Source organism: Myotis yumanensis, unplaced genomic scaffold, assembly GCF_028538775.1.
Source record: "Myotis yumanensis isolate MYYU_CA2020_CCGP unplaced genomic scaffold, mMyoYum1.0.hap1 SCAF_5, whole genome shotgun sequence".
Lineage (NCBI taxonomy): Eukaryota > Metazoa > Chordata > Mammalia > Chiroptera > Vespertilionidae > Myotis > Myotis yumanensis.
Genome location: NW_027223756.1, coordinates 49,009,874 through 49,032,361, shown reverse-complemented (window position 1 = coordinate 49,032,361; position 22,488 = coordinate 49,009,874). Strand labels below are relative to the sequence as shown.

The 22,488-nt window shown below is 44.7% G+C and overlaps 1 protein-coding gene across 1 annotated transcript in view; it reads left to right on the top strand.

Annotated features, from left to right (window-relative positions):
* Window positions 1-1,057: 1,057 nt before the first annotated feature.
* The window catches only part of TBC1D9 (TBC1 domain family member 9), an 85,205-nt gene continuing 63,774 nt past the window's right edge, over window positions 1,058-22,488 (top strand). Inside the window, exon 1 of the mRNA XM_070415218.1 lies at window positions 1,058-2,027. Coding sequence (XP_070271319.1) covers window positions 1,898-2,027 — 130 coding nt within the window. The 5' untranslated portion in view covers window positions 1,058-1,897. The remainder of the gene's footprint in view (window positions 2,028-22,488) is intronic.

The following is a 22,488-nucleotide window of genomic DNA, read 5'->3' as shown; positions in this document are numbered from 1 at the left end:
AACCATCAGTTACATAAAATGAAAGAACATCTATGGAAGCAATTAAAAATATTAAGTTATAAATATATTAATACGTGTATTTTGCAATCATATTGTGTATTGTTTTTTATGTGACTGTGTGACTGAAGCCCTGTACGCTGAATGAAGGTGCTAAATGGCATTTTTGAGTCTGTGAAATTCCCATAAATGTCTGGAGGTCTGAAATGTTTTGTAAAGAGGCAGAAGAGCTGTCAATGTGGTAACGACAAGGGAAACTTTCAATCCTTGAGAGCCCACTGGGTAGGACACCCACAGATGCAGCGGCAGCCTCATGAAAATGGCTGGGTGCGCTCACAGGGCCATTTGAAGGAGTTCAGCAATCCAACTGTGGGAGCTGCCTAAATAAAAAATGTGAATCCACCCAAGAAAGGGTCACTGAATGCTCTGCTCATTGGGAAGGGAGAAGCCCTTAGGATTGTCCAACTCCCACGCCAAAGCAGAGCTTGGTGAATTCTCATCACCTGGGAAGAGGCGCCCCTTTGTGCTGAGCTATCTGCGGGTCTCCTGGGTGTAAGAAGAGCTGAAAGGGTCATCAGATACTTAGGCAGATGAGCTGTGGTCGCCACAAGAGAATGGAAGTATAGGGGAGAAAGCAAAACTGTCTAGGGATCAAGCTGGCCTGGTTTGTGTGTCTCTGATTTCAATTATTTAAAAAAAAATTTTTAAATTCACTTATTAAATGTGGATAAATCCCAGAATTCTGCCATGCCTAGCCCCCAAAGCTCCAAAAGCCTGAGATAGGAACAGCTGTGGTGTGAGTTAGTTGGTCTAAGCTTTTGGGCTGCTTCCAACTTCGCTAATGCTCATGCCCTGCAGGTCAAGGAAAGAAGTGATGTAATGCACTTAGCTGGGCCACTTTACAATGGAATGGAGAGGAGGAGGGCTCACAGGCGGTGACAAGTTTAGCGCATGACTTGCCCCGGGGATGCAGGAAACAAAAACATCGACAGCCATTGGCTGCGTCCACTTCCGACCGGGTATCCAGCTCCCAGTCTGGAACCCTGAAACACTTATTTCCTGGGAAGAGGGGTGGCGCTAGCCTACGGAGCGTCAACCATAAACACACACCACCCTACGGAGGCTGGCAGCGTCCTCTCCGCTGGGATGGGCGTGGGGCCGAGGGCTTGCCACACGGTCCCCAGAAGGTTCCTCCAAAGCCAGCCGCAGAGGCAGGTCGCGGCGCCCAGAGCCCACGGAGGACCCGCGCGCCAGGGAACTGGGGCCACCTGGGCTCGCTCCGCGTGAGCCGCGCTGCCGTCATTCATTCGCGGCGTCCGGAGTGTCCTTCCCGCCGGGAGCTGAGCTTCGCCGCGGGTGCGAGTGGTTCCGACGCGGAGTGTTAGCGCGCGGTGGCCTCCAGGGCTCTGAGCTGCTCGAGACCGAGGCGGCCCGGGGTTTCGGTCGGCGCCGCGGGAGCAGCCGCGCCCCGGTCCAGCTCGGCCCACACCGCGGGGCCGAAGCAGCTCGGGTAGCCCGCAGCCTTGCGCACCGCCGAGCCGGATCCCGAGACTGAGCGACACCACTTCCTCCTCCTCCTCCCGCTCCTCCCGCCGCCCTGGGCCGCGGCCGGGCTGCGGGCGGCAGGCCTGGGCGTCTGCGGCCGCGGGCTCGCGGGAGGCGGCGGCGCGCGGGGAGGATGCTGCTCACGGTGCCCGCGTCCTCGCCGTCCTCCCCGGCCGCCCGCGGGGGCTTTGTTGTGGCCGGGGCGCCGCGGGCCGCCGGCTGCTGAAGTCGCTTTCCGCCTGGGTGCGGGCGGACGGGCGGGCGAGCGTGTCCGGGAGTGCGCGCCCGTGCGCGCCGGTGTGTGCTGCAGCCGCCCCGCCGCCCCATTGTGCGTGCGCCCGCGGCGCCCGGGAACATGTGGGTGAACCCCGAGGAGGTGCTGCTGGCCAACGCGCTGTGGATCACCGAGAGGGCCAACCCCTACTTCATCCTGCAGCGGAGGAAGGGGCATGCGGGGGATGGAGGCGGCGGCGGCGGGCTGGCGGGTAAGACTCCGCGGCGGGGCCCTGCGGGGGGCCGGAGGGGGGCGCGGGGGAAGGCGAGCGCTGCGGCGCCAGCTGCGGGCCTGGGCTGCGGCACCGAAAACACCGCCCGGTGCCCTGGGGCTGAGCCACCCGTCCCACTCTGATGGTGGGAACGCCTGGGGAGTCGTGATTTTCAAACTGTTGAAAGAGATGCTTCTTTTCTGACCCTGTCAGGCTGTGGGCGCTTCGTGTACTGGGCGCCCCGTAAGTGGGCGATGGTGATGGGAATGGAGACGAGCTAGTCTGGAGTGGGGGTAGTATCAGCTCTTACGAACTGAATGCGGTACTGCTTTCCTCCCCCCACCCTTTAAAAAAGCAGTCGCTTTACATGGGGGCACGAGAGGTGGAGGACGATTCGTTTCTACTTCATTCCCTTTCGTGGTAATGGCAGGATCAGGTATAAAATGCTCTTTTGTTTGCAGGGCAGCAATCAGGAGGAGCTGGTGCGGTCATTTCCTATAGTAGTTATGACCGAAGGGAATGAATAAGGAAAAAGGAATTTTTTTGTTGTTGCACCGAATTAGACATAGCAAAACAAGTTATGTGGTTGTAAAAGGAATTAGCAGTCTAACTGCATTGTAACTATTTTAACTCAATCACTTCTCCCCGCACCCTCTCACAAGGTATTATTAATATTGTAACTATTACGAAAACTATGCCATATCACTCAGGATTATAAAATCAGACCCATATCCCAAGTGGTGCCATATCAGAAAGGTCTTCCTTTATCAGCTAACAAGCTTGCTTGGTGACAGGTTTTAAGTAATCTTGAACTGCATACTAGAGAAAGTGGACCTTTGCTCTCCATGTTGGTTAGAATGAACAGAATTGAATACTTTTTACAATGATAAAGTCACCAGAAGGAACAGGCAAGGTTCAACCAGGAGAGAGGCTGCAGCAAAGAGAGGACCCTGGACCAACCACTTCAGAATGTTACCCTCCAGGAGCTTGCGTGCTAGGTAAACTTTTGCTTTTTAAAAGCCCTCAGAAGAAAACATTCTTGATATAATATGTATTCAGTTGTGATTGTAATTTATAAACTAGTTTTCTCAAGATTAAAATTCAAGTGTCATATCGTATGGCATTTACTGGTTTGAAAGATCTTGGCTAGTGCATCTGATTGCCCCTAAGTAATCAGATTTTTCTGCACTTTTCTCCAACAGAAGAGAAGGGAATCTGCAGAACTGCAGACCCCACTCTGTAAATTCTGACCAGTGTCCTAGAATCAGAATTTTCCAGTTCATTTTGTAGAAGTTGTTTAACTACATACATTAATATGTAACTTGCATGTCTAATATTGGGATCATCCCAGATTGTCCTTTCAGTCTAAGACAGCTATGTGGAGTTGATAGTTTATTGTATTAACAAAGAACATTTCCTGCCTGCGGTTAACCTTCCTACACCATGTTAACTACTAAGTTTATTTTCTGGAGTCATTTGCAATAGGTTATGAAGTCTCCAGAGATGCAGAGCCTTCTTTTTCTAGTTAACATTTTTACTGTATGCCTACTGACTCTTAGAGCTGTAACTGACTGCAGCCCACTTGGAATCTCATCATTGATGACATTTCAGATAAAGTGGCATCTTTTTAATTGAGAAATCATAGCTTTTACACTTATTGCTGGAATAATTGAAATTATTGTCATTCCTGCCAACAAAGGCTATTTTCAACCCACAGAAAAAACTTGTTTGCTCTGCTAGGTTGGTGCCACATCAAACATGGCAGGAACATTTAAAAAGTCCTCATTATGTACAGTATTTTCTGATTCTAATGTGGATTCATTCATTAACTCACTAAATCACTTAACAAATATTTGTTGGCAACTTCTGAAGGGCCAGTGTCACGAAGCTCACAGCCTAGTAGGAGTAAACAAATGTTGATAAAATAGTCATCCAGATAAATTGATAGGAAATTGTCACTCCGCAGGGTCACAGCTTAGTTCAGAAACCAGCATCCAGCCTAGTTGAAGTGAAGGGATTTCTGTGGAAGAACAGCTCAGATAGGGTTACCAGAGCCAGTGAACAGCATAGCAGTGGGGCATGGTCACCACCCTAGGTGGCAGGAATGATGATGCTGGAGGCAGTGTGAGCTGGAGCCGAGCAGAAGGGGCTTGGACCTCTGAAAAGCAGCCACCCCTAGAAACTCAGACCACAGCAGAAAGGGAATGGGGAAAACATGCCACTGCTTCCATCAGTGGAACCCAACAGGCCAGCTGGGCAGGGTGTCCTGGCGATCTAGTCCCTAGGGATCAGCCTCCAAGGAGAGACCTGGGGGGTGAGGTCTAATTGAGAATGACCAGCACTAAATCAAAAGGAGAAGACCTTGACGTTGCTCACCCCAGTCAGGGGTCAGGGTAGGAGTAGGGCCAAGGAAAGATTCCCTGAAGAAGTGACACTTGAGTTGACAACTGAAGAAAGAAGAGATTAGCCTGTGAGGAGTAAAGGGAAGAGCAAGTTTTGGGTATCAGCTGTTGGAGATTTTCTGGAAGAGCTCAGGATCTTTCTATAATGTGCGTGCATCTGGACCAGTACACCATGGACTACTCATCAAATGAATGACATGGTTAGGAAACCTGCTCGGGGTGAATTGGCCAGGAGGGCTCAATGGTTCATGGTGCTTGGTAACTTGTGAGTGCAAAAGGTGTAAAAAATAGTGGGCCACAGTTTTAATTAAGTTATTCTCTTTTGGATTCCAGGCAATATATATAGATATTGACACAATGATGTGTTTAAAACAAAAACAAACAAACAAAAAACCCCTCTGCTCATCTTGGCCAGGCCTGCGTCTTATCCACTGAGCCAAAACGGCTAGGGCCTTTAAGAGTTTCTTGGCATTCTTTCTCTTTTACATGTACACAACATTTTCAAGTCCATTTATTAAATTCCACCAAAACAAAACAACAGCAGCAACAAAGACTTTTGGACTGTTGGGGTTTTGATTGAGAGTAAAGTCTATAAATAAATTTGGGCAAAATTGGTATCTTTATAATATTGAGACTAATGGTCCATGAACATGGTACGTTCCTCGATTTATATAGATCTTTTAAATTTTCTCTCAGTGATGTTTCTTTCTGCTTTGCTGTCCTCGTGCACGGAGAGGACCCACTTTATGAAGAGATCAGGTTCGAATAAAGGGTTGGTTCCCAGGCCTGCACACAAAAGCCTGTTTTTGTCGTGTGCAAATCAGGAATTTGTCTGAGACTAGGCAGTTTGTAATACTAACAGCTGTGGCAGGTAGCACCTTGAGGTGTGGGGCCCCCATGTGTGCTTCACGGCCAGTGGCTACAGGCAGTGCCACAGGGGAATTGGAAAGTTGCTCTTCTCACAGCTGTGTGTTCCCTACCCCTCAAGGGCTCTCATCTTTTTCAGTTCTTCCCTTAGTAAGCAGACAGCTGGAGTCAAGCCCTAGACCAGCGGTTCTCAACCTGTGGGTCGCGACCCCTTTGGGGGTCGAACGACCCTTTCACAGGGGTCGCCTAAGACCATCGGAAAACACATACATAATTACATATTGTTTTTGTAATTAATCACTATGCTTTAATTATGTTCAATTTGTAACAATGAAATTGGGGGTCACCACAACATGAGGAACTGTATTGAAGGGTCGCGGCATTAGGAAGGTTGAGAACCACTGCCCTAGACCAAGGGATGTGATTTGGGAAGTTTCTTCCTTTCTGAGCTTGATTTTTTTATGTATGTATAAGATGGTTTAATAACCTCTCAGCAGTCAATGTGAGGATTCTGGGAGGTAAGTGATGTCAAATACAGGAACTATAAAGAACCGTTCATAGTTGACATCCCATCATTTTCCTCCCCTTGCTGATGATCTCATGTAGGTGTTAGGAGGCAACTCCTCTAAGCAATTCACACCCGAGTGTGAGCAATTCAAGACTTCTGCAGTTACAGAGACATGGCATTTTTAAAAGGGCGCTGTGAAAACAAATAGTATCTATCTGATGTTTAGGTAACTTAAAAAGTTAAGTCAGATATTCAGGCTTTTTTTAAAAGGTAGTTTTTGATCAGCAACTTTAAATTGTGTCTACATACCTTCTTTCTTCCCCCCTCCTTCCCTACCTGGACATGCACATTTTGAAAGCTCTGCCAGTAAACACAGTACAGATGCTCCTCGACTTACCATGGGTTACACCCTGATAAAACCATCATAGGTGGAAAATATCCTACCTTGAAAATGCATTTAATACACTTAGCCTACTGAACATTGTAGTGTAGCCAACATTAAATGTGCACAAGCACTTACCATTAACCTGCAGTTGAGTAAAATCATCTAACACAAAGCCTTTTTATATTAAAGTGTTGAATATCTCATGTAATATTTTATGCATATCACTTTCTCAGCATTGTATAGTCAAAAATCGTAAGTTGAACCATCTTAAGTCAGGGATCCTCTGTACTCTCTCTCCCTCCCTCCCTTCCTCTATTCTTTCTCCTCTTTCTTCTCCCTCTCTCTCCTTGCACAAATGACTCTGATAGTGGCAGATGGGACTACCAGAGAGAGGACTGGGGTAGAAGACAGGGAGGAGCCACCTTCTCTCTGTATAGATACAGATGTAGATTTTGATAGAGATAATGCAGCTATAGATAGATGGTTAATTAGTTAATTGGGACTTTGTAACTTAGAAGTATTGGTTCCAGTACAGTAGTCACCCCTTATTTGCAGTCTCCCCCCCCCCCCCCATGGTTTTAGTTACCCCTTGTCAATCGCAGTAAAAAATATTAAATGGACAATTCCAGAAATAAACAGTTCATAAGTTCTTAAATTGTGCACCATTCTGAGTAGGGTGATAAAATCTTGAGTTATCCTGCTTGGGGTGTGAATTATCCCTTTGTCCAGCAAATCCACGCTGTATGTGCTACCCATTCGAAAGTCACATAGTAACTGTTGTAGTTATCAGATCAACTGTCTGGTATCACAATGTTTGTGTTCAAGTGGCCCTTATTTTACTTAATGGCCCTAAAGACATTCATGTAACTTTTATCACAGTCTATTGTTGTAATTGTTCTATTTTTTTAATTGTTCTGTTTTTTATTATTAGTTATGGTTGTTAATCTACTGTGCCTAATATATAAATTTAACTTTATCAGAGGTATGTGTGTATAGGAAAAACCAGATACAGGGTTCAGTACTATCCATAATTTTAGGTATTCACTGGGGTGGGTTCTTGAACTATTCCCCATGGATAAGGGGGGACCGCTGTAGTTAAACCAGAGAGCCATGAAGAAGCCATTATCCCCTTTCCCCATTTCTTTGTGTGTTTTTGTTGTTGTTGCTTTCCTATTAGATGTGTGTTCTAGAAAGCTCAAAGCATAGGCCAGTTTTTGTTTTTTTAAGGTGTTCTTAAATTGTCAAATGGCTTCTGGTTTGCTTCGGAGGGCATCTCACAGTTTTGATTTCCACATCCCTAGGGAGCTAGGTTTCCTATTCGGTGGGATCCATTAAGGTTCTAACTCTCCATGGGAGAGCTGGATTAGAAATTTTCATTGGGATGAATCAACTCTTCTACCTTCCGTTTGGTCCAAGTTGTACAAAGCTTGGTGAAGAACTATCCAGTTCATGAGATGAGGTCTGTGAAATGCACCCCTAACCTTTCAGCTCAGGTATTCTGAGACTTGCTGGGCAAGTATTTGCTGGAGGAAGGTCAAGTAGAACATTGAGGACTTGAGCTCTGTTTACACTCTAAACAAAAAAAAGTGAACCCTGTTTATTCATTTAGTTTTTTTTTTAGATTGTGTTTAATACTTCTTAATAAGGAAAATTATTTACATTTCAGTAGTACAAATGAATTTTTAGAATCTTCTTAGCGTAGGAATCAAGGTAGTCTAATAAAAATAAGCAGGACATAAGAAATTTACATTTGGACTCTTTAATTTATTCACTCTTTTTTACTCCATTGGCATTTTATATTATTTATGTATCTATTACTATAATGAATAATGTAAAATACATTATTTCTAAAAGCATCTTCATAATAAATTTTCAAATCCCTGGGGTCTAAAGCTAAATTTCAAAAAGTCATTGTTAGTATGACCATATTATTTTATTAATGCTTGGTTATATCTTTTTCATTAACTTTACAATTAGCATAGACAGCATATGCGGGCAAAGGAGCTAACATTTGCTGAAATCTTTCTGTGATTTAGGCATGTGCCGAGAACTTTTCAACATCAGTAACTTGATTTTTGTAACAACCATAGGTTAGACACCTCTACTATAAATGAGGAAACTGAGTGCTGGAGAAGTTGAGTCTTAACTTGAGACCATGCTGGTGTTAACAGGCAGAGCTTGGATTTGTACTTAATTTTGTCTGAATATAGAAAGAGAAGGATAAAAAGCAAGATAAAAATAAGAGAGGAAGATGAAATTGGCATGCATCCTTTGGGAAGCTAAAGGAAATTGACCCCAGTCTTAGAAATATAGTCTTGAGTGTGGAAATGAAGAGAACAAGCCCAGTGGCTCAGTGGTTGAGTGTCTACCTATGAACCAGGAGGTCAAGGTTCAATTCCTGGTTGGGGCACATGCCCGGTGGTGGGCGTGCAAGAGATAGCCAATCAGTGATTCTCTCTTACTATTGATGTTTCTATCTCTCCCTCTCCCTTTTTCTCTGAAGTCAATATAAATATAAATATATATATATATATATATATATTTAAAAAAAGGAAATGAAGGGAACAAGCAGAGCAAGGCTGCACCTTCTCCCATGTTGTGATGTCATTGTTGTGATGTCACGGTCCAGTGCTGTATGGGTTCAGTAACATGCCTCTATACCAGAGAGGAAGTCTGGAAACTAACTCTAGATTTTTCTTAAAAAGCTTCCCAAACTTTCCCCATTTGCAGGCTTCTACTTAAACTGTCTTTGGGACCAAATATGGAGCCATTCCAAGTTATATCATTAAGAGGCACTGAACCTTTGGATTTAGGACCAGACAAGGGAAAGGCTTGTTTGTATGGGTTTTCCACAAAGAAAACAAGTATCCGTGTTTATAGTGAGGGAGGTCAATCTCAAAAAGTTGCCACTACCTGCCACAACCTTTTGCAGCAAGGATTCAGAATCTGGAGAAGGGGCCACTCGCAAATAGATATACTAGATAAGAAATATAAATTTAGACGGCATGGGGGAAAGCCAGGCGGAGGCCTTACCCTCTAGTGGAGTGGCTCCCCAAATCTCCGGACCCATGGCTTTTTATTTACTGGAATACACATTTGCCCTTTAGCAAAGCAAACAAGCATATCAAAGGTAAAGTTTGGTAAACTGTAAAAGATTATCAGGTTAGGAGATTGCCTTCAGCCACCATTGCTTTTAGCCCTTGCTGAAGTCCCAAGGTCCATCGCCTTCTGAAAGACCTCTCGCATTTATTATGCAAACTACTTGTTGGTCTTTGCCTCCAGCAGCTACCAAAGGAGGAAAATGCAAATTTGACCTACAATATTGATTTTTATCAATGTAATTTGTGTCAAATGTCATAAGGATTTTCTTTATTTAGTATCTGCTTTTTTTTTTCCTCTTTGTGGATATAAAAATATTATTGTGCTTTTCCTAGGATCATTGCAATAGTTTGGCTCCCCCAGACTTTTTTTTCTTTTAAAGATATTAAATGGGTGAGAATATCAGGAGGTCCTTGGATGACATGAAATCATATACAAAATTTATGGAATTAATTAGGAATGTAAATTTTTTGGAACTGAGGCCCCACCACTTTTCATTGGTTCCTTAACGTTGATTGTGAATCAAACTCGGAATTTTCCACCAAAGTGATTTTTAGGAATTTCTAGGTGCTTGCAACAGGATTACTATAAATTGTAAGAAGTCTTGTACCATTTCCAGGTAATTTTGATTATCCTTCCAACTAGTTAAAAATGTTTGCGCTATAGTATTTAAACAATAGGAATATATCACTGTCTTTTAATAAAATTATAAAGTGTTAGTGCTTCTTTTCTACTTTTATCTCGGTACCCAGATGTGGGCCCTTTAACTACAGTTCCTGTAAGATCCTAGAGGTGTGAGTGCATGCGCACAGCGCATGTGTGCTGCGAGGTACATGTGTGAGTGCATATGTGTGAGTTGGGAGGATGCAGCTAGTGAGGGAGCAGAGGGCATGGACTGAACCGGTGAGGGGTATAGCCTCAGTCTCAGGCCCGATGTTGTCCTGGCTGCTCCCTTCTGGGCAGATGCCCCTCTCAGGGAGCCCTGGGGACCCCCACGCTCTGTAAAGTAGAGCACCCAGCTCTGACAGGCAATGGAGAGAAAATTGGGGTCTGAGTAGTACAGAACAGTGAGTTGGCATTTCCCTTTTGCACTCTAACATTCAGCTCTCAGCCGGGTCACTGTGCAGTTCTGATTGGATGGCTTTGACTAATCAGTGTAGACCATGCTCTGTGCTTCACCTAAGCTCCTCCCAGGATGCTAATCCTCAGGATAAGAACAGCAAACCCCCTTTCTTCCTGTTCTCTATTTCACAGTTGGGTCACTTCTGAGCTCTTAAATATGGCCCTGCCTGAGTGTAACCTGTGATCTTTAGGAAGAGGTGCCATATGCCCTCGGACTAACCATTTATTTGCTGTCACCTGTTTATCTGAGCTCACTGTCCCTGTCCCCTCCACCCCACCCCCTTCCTCATAAAAGCTAGTTTTCCCCTCTTCTGAAAACCTCCATCCTGATGGCAAATCCCATGGAGTCTTCATAAAGGCATCATGCAGTTTTGTTTTTTTTAAAAAGATTCATAAATTTATGGGCTGTTTTTTTTTCAGGGCTCTGTTCACCATGGCTATATAATGAGGGTGTGTTTGACCAAGCAAGCTCTCCATGACTTTTTCACAACTTAAATAACTTAAGTTGTACCCTTGATAGAAATATCTATGAGGATATAATAACTTCAGCTAGCAGAGGACAGGCACATCCTCCTCTTTTTCGTGTGTGTGTGTGTGTGTGTGTGTGTGTGTGTGTGGCCATTTCAGTTTGTCACAGGGACTGCCTATAATGGGATGGTATAGTTGTACTAAACTCTAGCATGTGTACTTTTAAAGGCCACTTACAGATTTCTGTTGTGCTTATAACCCACTTTTTTAAGGTTTAGATGAGCACAAAGATTTTATGAAGTCCTAAATACCTTATTCCCCCCTTGCTGTAACTCAGTGATGGCGAACCTCTGACACGTGTGTCAGAGGTGACATGTGAACTCATTTTTTTGGTTGATTTTTCTTTGTTAAATGGCATTTAAAGATATAAAATAAATATCAAAATATAAGTGTTTGTTTTACTATGGTTGCAAATATCAAAAAATTTCCATATGTGACACGGCACCAGAATTAAGTTAGGGTTTTTCAAAATGCTGACATGCCGAGCTCAAAAGGTTCGCCATCATTGCTGTAACTCATCAGTGGTTCTCATCCTGTGGGTCGAGACCCCTTTGGCGGTCGAACGACCCTTTCACAGGGGTCGCCTAAGACCATCCCGCATATCAGATATTTACATTACGATTCATAACAGTAGCAACATTACAGTTATGAAGTAGCAACGAAAATAATTTTATGGTTGGGTCACAACATGAGGAACTGTATTTAAAGGGCCAGAAGGTTGAGAACCACTGAGCTAGATCTTTGTCTTAAAGGATCCATAATGCTTACACAGAATAGGAGAGAGCATTTTCAAAAAGCTTAGTAAATGGGGATAATCATTTTTGAAAGGGCCTTGGAAATGTCCTTCCAATCTACACTAATAAAAGAGAAACATGGTAATTGGCGTACGACCACTACCCTTCCCATTGGCTAATCAGCTTATCCTTATGCAAATTAACTGTCAGCCAAGATGGCGGCCGGCAGCCATGCACTGAAGCGAGCAGGGAGACTTGCTTCCTCCAGGGACTGCAGACTCCAACGTTCCCCGCCTCACTTGCCGACTCTCAACTGCAACTCTAAGCAACTATTACTATGTTGCAAATAAGAAGCTAAACAAAACCCGGCTTTGAGTCAGCCCCGGACCGCAACATTGTATCCATGTTTTCAGCAGCGAGGCCTCAGAGCTAAAGCTGGCCCAGAATAAAAAAAAAACCAGAAAACAAGGAGCGGTTGGGAGCTTTTAGTCAACTGCCAGCGGGAAAACAGCCCTCAGCCCCTCAGCCAGCCTGGCCAGACACCCCAGTGGGGACCCCCACCCTGATCCAGGACACCCTTCAGGGCAAACCAGCCGGCCCCTACCCGTGCACCAGGCCTGTATCCTATATAGTAAAAGGGTAATATGCCTCCCAGCACCGGGATCAGCGTGACAGGGGGCAGCGCACCAACCCCCTGATCGGCCCTGCTCTGTGTGTGACAGGGTAGGACCATAACCTCTCCATCGGCCCTGCCCTGAGTGTGACAGTGGCGGTGCCCCAACCCCCTGATCGGCCCTGCTCTGTGGGTGATAGAGGGTGGTGCCCCAACCCTCCTCCACGGGCCTTGCTCTGTGTGTGACAGGGTAGAGCCATAACCACCCCATTGGCCCTGCCCTGAGTGTGACAGGGTGCAGCGCCCCAACCCCCTGATCCGCCCTGCTCTGTGTGTGACAGGGGGGAGCTCCTCAACCCCCTGATGGGCCCTGCTCTGTGAGTGACAGGGGCCAGTGCCCCAACCCCCCTGATGGACCCTGCTCTGTTAGTGACAGGGGGCAGCGCCCCAACCCCCTGATCGGCCCTGCTCTGTGCGTGACGGGGGTGGCCCCGCAACCTCCCCATCAACCCTGCCTTGAGTGTAACAGGGGGCGGTGCCCCAACCCCCCAATCAGTCTACCCTGAGAGTGACTGAGGGTGGCATTGCAACCTCCCAATCCACCCTGCTCTGTGCATGACGGGGCAGCGCCCCAGCTCCCCAATCGGCCCTGCTCTGAGCCTGACCAGGGGCTGCACTTAGGGATTGGGCCTGCCCTCTGCCAGCCGGGAGCAGGCCTAAGTCAGCAGATCGTTATCTCCCGAGGGGTCCCAGACTGCGAGAGGGCACAGGCCGGGCTGGGGGACCGCCCCCCCCCCCCAGTGCACAAATTTTTGTGCACCGGGCCTCTAGTAAAGTATAAATGTCAAAGAGAGTATCTGTGTGTTTTAAGATTGTTTATGGCATGTATATTTATCTTTCATTGTAAATTGTATTGGCTGTGAAGGAGTTTAAACCTTTTTGGTGGTTGCCAGCGAAAGGACTTTCTGGAATGGAAGGAGACCCAGCAATATCCTCTTCTAAATGTGTGACCATGGTGCTTAACTTCTTTGAGGGTGTTTTTTATCTGAAAATGGGGATGGTTCCCCCACCCCATATCACGTTTTCTGTGGGGGTCCAATGAGATACTGAAAGTCCTTTGACAGCCAAAGGCATGTCAGGTTTAATACCGTATGAGGATGCTGTGTTTCCAAATGAAGTCCTCTCTTAACAAAGTATCATCCATCTACTGCAGTGGCAGTATCAGAAATCTACCGAGCAGCCCTCAGTCCGGTGCTTTGCGAGGACTAGGTCAAAATAGTGTGCACATAAGACAGCCTCGCCCACAAGGAGCAGATAGTCATTAGAAAGAAAGAAAGGAAGGACGAAGGGGTGGGGGAAGGAAGAAGGAAGAAAAGGGAAAAGAAGAGAAGAGAAAGGAAAAGAAAGATGTTTGGTTTAGTAACTGGGATGGTACATTGTCAGGCTACTTGTTTCTTTTTATTTTTTTTTAAATATATTTTATTGATTTTTTTTTACAGAGAGGAAGGGAGAGGGATAGTGAGTTAGAAACATCAATCAGCTGCCTCCTGCACACTCCCTACTGGGGATGTGCCCGCAACCAAGGTACATGCCCTTGACCAGAATCGAACCTGGGACCCTTCAGTCCGCAGGCCGATGCTCTATCCACTGAGCTAAACTGGTTAGGGCAGGCTACTTGTTTCTTAAATCCAGGTGAAATTATTCTTATTTCTTTGTAAGTAGAATAATGCATTAGTTTAATATCACACACATAGTTAAACAGTCCTATGTACCGTGAGACTTTATGCATGTGAGACCTGGCATTTAGATTCTGTGTACTTTGTTTCTGGCATAAAGTAGGAAGTGGAGAGAAAGCCTGCTTAACTGTTCTGGAATGGGGGTGGGGGGAGGGGGGAGGGCAGCAGCTTTTGTCCAGGTTGCCTAAGTACAATCCAGAAGAACTTGGGTTTATAGAACTGAGTGTGTAAATGCATGTCATAAGCATTTAAATGTTGTTTAGTGTAAAGTTGCAGGGTGGTTTGCTGGAATTAACAGGGAGAATGAAGATCCAGGCATTAAGAAGTATCAAGTATCAAACTTAGTCCCCCCCAAACCCTGAAGGATCTAGAGAAACAGCTCTCAGAAAGAGAAATTTCTCTGGAATGACTCTTGTTTTCCTGGGCAAGTCTGGTCCTGATACCAACTAAATAAAGGAGGGATTAGTACTTGGATATTTAATAACTCCTGGCATTTTAAACCCAAATAATTATTTTTAAAAAGTTATCTTTATTGTGGAAAGTATTACAGATATGTCTCCCTTTTCCCCCCATTAACCCCCTCCACCATGGACCTGTTCTCCTCTCACCCCCCCAGGCCTTCACCACACCATTGTCTGTGTCCATGGGTTATGCATATATGCATAAAGTTCTTTAGCTAATCTCTCCCCAACCACCCACCCCCACCTTTCCTCTGAGATTCATCAGTCTGTTCCATGCCTCTAGGTCTCTTGATCTATTTTAAAAAATATATATTTTTATTGATTTCAGAGAGGGAGTGAGAGATAGAAACATCAATGATGAGAGAGAATCATTGATTAGTAAACCTCCTGCACGCCCCCTACTGGGTATTGAGCCCGAAACCCGGGCTTGTGCCCCAACCAGGAATAGAACTGTGACCTCCTGGTTCATAGGTCTATGCTCAACCACTGAGCTACACTGGCCAGGTTGGATCTATTTTGTTCATGAGTTTATTTTGTTCGTTAGATTACACATATGAGTGCGATCATGTGATACTTGTCTTCTCTGACTGGCTTATTTCACTTAGCATAATACTCTCCAGATCCCTCCATGCTGTGTCAAAGGTTAAGAGATCCTTCTTTTTTACTGCTGCATAGTATTCCACGGTGTAAATGTACCACGGCTTTTTTACCCACTCATCTACTGATGGACACTTGGGCTGTTTCCAGATCTTTGCCATTATAAATTACGCTGCTATGAACATAGGGGTGCATACATTCTTTCTGATTGGTGGTTCATTTTTTTTTTGCCTGTTCTATGAAAGTGGAGTCTTCACCTCCATTGGGTTCTTTGCTGTTGTGATGGACAAGTTGAACTTAGGGAATGTAGTTGAATGCAATTCCATTTTCACATCACAGAATCTCCTAGCATTAGTTGAGTTCATTAAAACTATGGGGATTTGTTCAAATTATGCATATCTCGAACATCTTAAAAGAAACAAAATAACTGATGTACACCTTGACCGTCATGACTTTTATGAGAGCTTCACATTCTCAGACCCAATGAGGTGTTTTCAGTGTGTTGGCTTGTGAAACCTGAAATGGGGGGGTGGGGGTGGGGGGAGAGAAACCAGAAACCAGTTAATGGCAACCCTCATGTAACTCAGAAGCTGCTTGAACTTGAGAAAATTGTTTCCTTTCCCCTTATATTGGAGAGAGGCCAACATTCCTGACTGTTATTGAACATGGTATCAAAAGAATGTGCCTGAAGTCTGTAGCCAGTGACCTTTATAATCACTGTACACTTTTGATGGGAAAGTATTTACCACAATAATTTCTTTAACTTAAGTGCAGTAAAATCTACTTGTTTTTAGCTTTAGCCTTGGCAACAGGCAAAATAGCACAATGACGTCCTGTATTGCCCCTGCAAATATTTTAAAAATAAATACACATGAGAATCCCCATATATATACTAGAGGCCTGATGCATGAAATTCGTTCACTAGAAGTATGGGATGGGGGGGTCCCTCAGCCCAGCCTGTGCCCTCTCGCAGTCCGGGAGCCCTTGGAGGATGCCCCCAAGGGGAGCGGGCCTGAGCGGCAGTTGGACATCCTTAGCACTGCCACAGAGGTAGTAGAGGCTCCCACCACCGCCACTGTGCTTGCCAGCCTTGAGCCCTGCTTTTGGCTGAATAGTGCTCCCCCTGTGGAAGCGCACTGACCACCAGGGGGCAGCTCCTGTGTTGAGCGTCTGCCCCCTGGTGGTCAGTGCACGTCATAGCCACCGGTCGTTTCTCCGTTCAGTCAATTTGCATATTACCCTTTTATTATATAGTATTTGGTAGACTCTGGTTTTTTAAAGAACATTATATGTGGAGAAAGAGTTTCATTAGAAAAGGATAATACTGCTTCTGCAGGGCCGTTGGGTAATGGGGGAGAGGTGTTGGAGGTGTGAAGAGAGGCCAGCTGATGTCTCAGGTGGAGTCTACAGCATGCAGTGGATGGATGAGCTCTCCTTTATCTTGCCTTTTCTGTATTTTTACTCTCTGGCTAACTCATCACTCACTAATTCATTTATTTATTCACCCGTTCACTCATTCATCCATGAAACAGATATTAGGTGTTTGCTACATTTTTTTAAACCAAAAATGCAGAAATATATGACATCATCCCTATGTTTGAGAAACTGGATTCAGCAAGAATCTGCACAGATGTTTAAGACTGAAATTAGTTTCTTGGTTTTTATTGGGGCTTAATGAGAGAGGCTGTGAAATGCAGATTGGATTGTGTGTGCCCTCTGTGGAGAATTGTTATTTGTGCGGTATGAGGATATGCCATCATGGATTGTCCACCCTCTCATCCTAGGCCATAGGTGGTTTGAGACTGCCCCAGGCTGGGGTTTGAGAGCCTGGAAGTGAACACAGGAATGGGGTCAGGCTGCTCCCCAGCTGTGGGCAGTGACACAAAGAGGGAGTCCAAGAAGCAAGACTCAGGGGTCAAAGAGTCTGACCCCCTCAGAGACTGGAAAATCAGGGTCAAGGCAGTCTTCATCTGGGGCAGTGAATAGAGGCAGCTCCTCCCAAAGATATTAACTAGTTCCAGCTGTGTTCTGTGTACTAGGGTGTCTACCTGCTGGGGGTCAGTGCGTACATCCTCAGGCTGAGTTCTTGATCATTTTTAAATTTGATATTTCATTTTTATGTTAATAATAATATGAAAATAAAATAATGTTTTAAAAAATACGTTTTTTATTGATTTCAGAGAGGGAGAGAGAAGATAGAAACATCAGTGATGAGAGAGAATCATTGAACAGCTGCCTCCTACATACCCCCTACTGGGGATTGAGCCTGAAACCCGGGCATGTGACCTGACTGGGAATTGAACTGTGACCTCCTGGCTCATAGGTGAACACTCAACCACTGAGCCACACGGCCGGACATAAAGTAATCTTAATACAAGTTATTTTGGGTTATTGGAATGACTACTGTAGGGCTAACACCTGGTGCTAGTGCTCAGGTTAGCACTTGCATTTATGACTGAGAGCAGCTTGAATACAAAAAAGATGCACTTGGCCAAAGGAAGGTCCATTAATGCACAACACACTACACAAGCTTTTCTGAATTTGAATAGAGGAAAATGAGAGTCACCACATTGCATAGCGAAAGGTAATGCAGAAGCTGAATTCCAGGAACCTGTGCAGTGTTCCCTATGCAAGTGACAGTTTACTGTCAACAAAGCAACCTCATTGTTCACTCTAATTAATGAGGTCTTTGCAGACTTTTGTTAGTTTTATAATTTTGCTGCATTTAATTTGAAAATATATTTTGGTTTTCTAATTATAAATGAGCTTTGTGCATAAGAAGTTTTTACTTGGATTTATGTTTGTATGTATTTAAATAACACCATTTGAAGAAAAAAGAAAAGGTGATATGAGGTGGGGTTGTGAGACTGTTTCTGTCTTTAAGGTTTGTAGTTCACATTTGGGAAACTGAAAAAGAGAAGAGACTAGAAAAGATGATTCTTAGCTCCCCCTCAAGCCTCCCCTAAATTCTTGAAGTTAATGATTAATGTTCTCAGCAAAGAATGCCTTTGACACAGTCACGAAGACGCTTTGAAAAATGTAAATATTTTTAATAACAATACATTTATTTATAGGGTTCAAAGAGACAATGATATTAAAAGGTAGACGGTGGAAAACCTCTCAGCCCTGTTACCCACTCGTAGTGAGCACGGTATTCACGCTTTGCGTGTCTTCCCCAGATCCTTTTTTGCATGCACAAGCGAATAGCAGGTGTGGCTTTATCCCAGCCTTCCCCCAGCCCCTTGGACCGAAAGGTTTTTCTGCACTTTTCCGTGAGCAGTATGTCTTCCCGTATCAGGACATAGATGTCGTCATTCTTTTTCTTTTTTATAGCTGCTATTATCCCGTTATATGGCAATGCCATATATTTAACCACTTCCCTATTAATAGACACTTAGGTTATGTTCGTACATTTACTATAAAATTGATGCTGCAATCAATAACCTTGTGCATGTCCTTTAGCCAAGTGAGACATGGCTAAAGGATAAACACCAAGAAGTGGAATTGCAGGGCCATTGGGTACCTGCATTTGGAATTTTGATAGATATTGTTGCCAAGTCACCATTCCTTGGGGTTTTAGCAAGTTACAGTCTCACAGCGGTGTGTGCAGGGCCAGTTTCCCCAGTGCTGTTAAAGAGCATGCGTTATCAAACTTGGGGTTCTTGTCATTCTGATACGAGAAAAGGGCATCTTAGCTTATTTTTAATGTACATTTCTTTTATAAGTGATGTTGGACATTTTTCATATGTTTGCCAGTCATTTCTGTTTCTTCTGTAAACTGTCTGATATTGGGCGGCTGCTCTTTTTTCTTACCAGCATTTAGGAACTATTTATATATTAGGGACATGAGCCCTTGCCTGTGATTTGAACTGCGTCTTTTTTTCCTAGTTTGTCTTTTTTTGTTGTTGTTAATCCTCACCCGAGAATATTTTTCCATTGATTTTTAGAGAGAGTGGAAGGGAAGGGGAGAGATAGAGAGAGAAACATTGATGTGAGAGAGATACATTGACTGGTTGCCTCCCACATGCACCCCGACCAGGACTGGGGATCAAGCCTGCAACCAAGGTACATGCTCTTGACCGGAATCAAACTTGGGACCCTACCGTCCACAGGCTGATGCTCTATCCACTGAGCCAAACCGGCTAGGGCCCTAGTTTGTTTATCGTGTTTTTGTCCTGTAGAAATATGGGGGTTTTGTGTAGAGGAATGTACCCTTTTTTATAAGTGGTTTCTTGATTGTGAATCATAGTTACAAAGCCTTTCCACTCTCAGATTCAAAGGGAACTTTGAAAAAGCCTTGCAAAAACAAGGCTGAATAGGTTGCTGTCCTGGGCTGTATCCCAGCCACGTGGCATTGAACTCGCTGTGGCTCATCCTACATCATTCTTGTCTAGCATAGCTTCAGGGAGCTGAAGCTGGACGAGGATATTTTCAGTTGCCCATTGAACCAGGAACAGACCCGCTCTGTTCTCAGTCTGCGTCTTGTTTCCTTTTCTTGGCATATTTTGAGAGGGTGGAAAGAGAGAAAGGTAGAGCAGAAGTGACCAGCTGACCCTGGAAACTGTGCAGTGACTTTGCATTAATCAGGCCATTCATTACACACTATCTTACCACTTGTGATTTTTATCACTTCTATTATCTTAAATTTATTCAGACAGCAGTGCTACCTGTATAGTTGAAAGGTACCATTTTGATCATCGAACTTGACGCTGGTATGGAGCCTATATTAATATTTTCTCACTTCGGTAATTCTGAGAGCTTGTCCAGATTGGAAGGAAGCTGTCCTCGACTGGAAAGTAATGATGTAAATCAGTTTGTTTGCAGCCAGGTCTGTTAGTGATGCTTCTCACAGTAAACCCTTCAGGGAAGGCCGTAATGATGAAGTTGTGGTCTATGGACATCCTTCTTACTTATCAGTCACTCAGGGTCTTGAGAAGAGAAGCTGCGAGTGTATAGCATATGAGGGGTAATTACTAGGAGTTATTAGAGTTTGTAACTCAAGCTGCCATAATCACTCAGACACAGTACGGCCTTTCTCATTTGAAAGGACTCTAATGAGTAGGTACTATGATTTCCATCATACAGTGTAATTTGATAGTCTAAGAAAAAATGAAAGCTCACCCACCTCCGAAAGGAGGTTGAAAGAAATTAAGAAGAGGGAGGAAAGGGGGCAAGGGGCAAGAGAGGGAATGAGAGGTGCTGAGAGAGAGCCCCCAGGAGTAATTAGCCATAATTCAGTGACCAGGGAGGAGAGTGACAGGCAGAATCCAATGTTCTGAGAAGGGAAGAAGAGAGGATGGGAGGCACACCCAGGAAGGGGCGAGTGACATTTCAGACAAGTGGTGCTGAGAGTCTTTTCAAACTAAAATGTAAATGAATAGCAGCAGGGAGCAGAAAATAATGGTTTGTTTTAATAATAGTTGAAGAATGAAAGGTTTAGAATGATATCATATTTTAAGAATTGTCATTAGGCCAGAATCATAGTGTTATCCTCATATGTTATTTCCCAGACTAGTGATTCCCCACTAAACCAAAGGTTTCTTAAGGTCAACATAACATTGTCACTGCTGGACACCAGATATGTGGGAAGTCACTGTGCAAATGTTTGCTGGATGGATGGATGAATGAATGAATGGTCTGATTGGGGCATATTTAGACCTCTGGCATAAGTTCAGACTGAATAGATACTTAGGGTCTTGGCTTTATTATAATAGTGACTCACCTAACTGTTTGTAGAACCAGATGGAAAGGTTAAAGAAAAGGATTTTCAACAACCACACTTGGGCTCAGTATACACCGCCGCTGTTCCTTCCATATTTCTGAGCCTTTTTTTTTTTTTCCTGTTGATGGGGAATGAATGAATGAATTGAAAAATGATCAGTGGTCCATGGAACTTCTCAAATGGCCAGACACCTTTTTTAGTCATGGCATCTATGGTGGTTACTCTAGTAGAACAATAATAACTGGTTCATATGCCCAGGTGATACTCTGTTTCTCTCCTTGCCTTCTGGCCACTGGAACTATGCTGATTGATGAAGGTTGGCCTGAGTAAACCTCTCATCCACCACAGATCCCCTGCTGCAATGGATTGGACATCAGTTATTACTTCCATTGATTGAAAAGCAGGCGTCAGGCCTGTGGGGATCCAGGATAGGAGAGGGTGTCAGTGCTCGGTTGATGATGGACAGGCCAGACCTGGGAGAATGGAGCTAGGAACTTGGACCCACTGAGGCTAGGCATGGTGTCTGAGGAAGTGTCAGCAGAAGGCAGTCAGGTAAGGCCTAGGCAGAGATGAGCGGGTGTTAGCAAGAAGGGAGATGGTGTGCTAAGGGAATTGGGATGTTGGGCAAGACAGACAGTCAGCCACTGGAGAATGATTCCACACATGGGATCAAAATGATCCATTATTAACAAGACCAACAAGCAAGTTGGAGGTTCCTCAGATACCCTTTGACACAAAACAGAGCCTGTAGCCATGTGCCAGGATTTCGTGTTCTCCCCACCCTGGGACTTAGGGAGGTGAAGAAAGAGGAGAGAATGAAGGTGTTCACTGGGACCACCACTGCAGGCTCACAGGCTGGGCGGCTGCGTCGGGGTCAGAAGCAGGCTAACCGGACTTCCAAGGCAATGCCTGTTGTGAGTAATTCATTTTAAGGGGGAAGCATCTTTGTGAAAATTTCTTAGCACAAGTAAGGGTTAAAGAGAATACTGCCATCTTTATAGATTGTTGGTGAAATACAAGAAAGGAACTGGAAGGAGGCTGTACGCTGTGGGATCTAACGTAGATAAGGACGGAAATAAGGTTGCATTTTCTAGAAGCTAAAGAAAGTCTTGGTTATTACTCTTTTTATCTGTACTATTTCCCTCTGAGCATCCTCAACACTCTTAAAGACATTAGTCTAGCCTGGCTGGCCTGGCTCAGTGGTTGAGCATCAATCTATGAACCAGGAGGTCAGGGTTCGATTCCCAGTCAGGGCAGATGCCTGGGTTGTGGGCTGGATCCCCAGTGTGGGGCGTGCAGGAGGCAGCTGATCAGTGATTCTCCCTGATCATTGATGTTTCTATCTCTCTCTCCCTCTCCCTTCCTCTCTGAAATCAATAAAAAAAATACATTTTTTTTTTTAAAAAAGGCATTGTTCTAGAAGCCAGTGTAATCAAAACACCCCAGCGTCAGTGTCCTGCTGACCTAGGTCCAATGCTGACACTTACATAGCCGTGTGCCCGCTGGGCCAGTTACTTCACTTCTCTGAGCCCCAGTGTCCTCATCCATCCAACGGGGGAATAGGTGTGTATATGTCATAGGATGGTGTGAGGATTAAGGAAAAGTGCATACAAACTGATTAGGAAAGCTGTGGTCACTGCTGTTCACCGTTATTGGTGAGATTGGTTGTTTTAAGTGTAAATTGGAA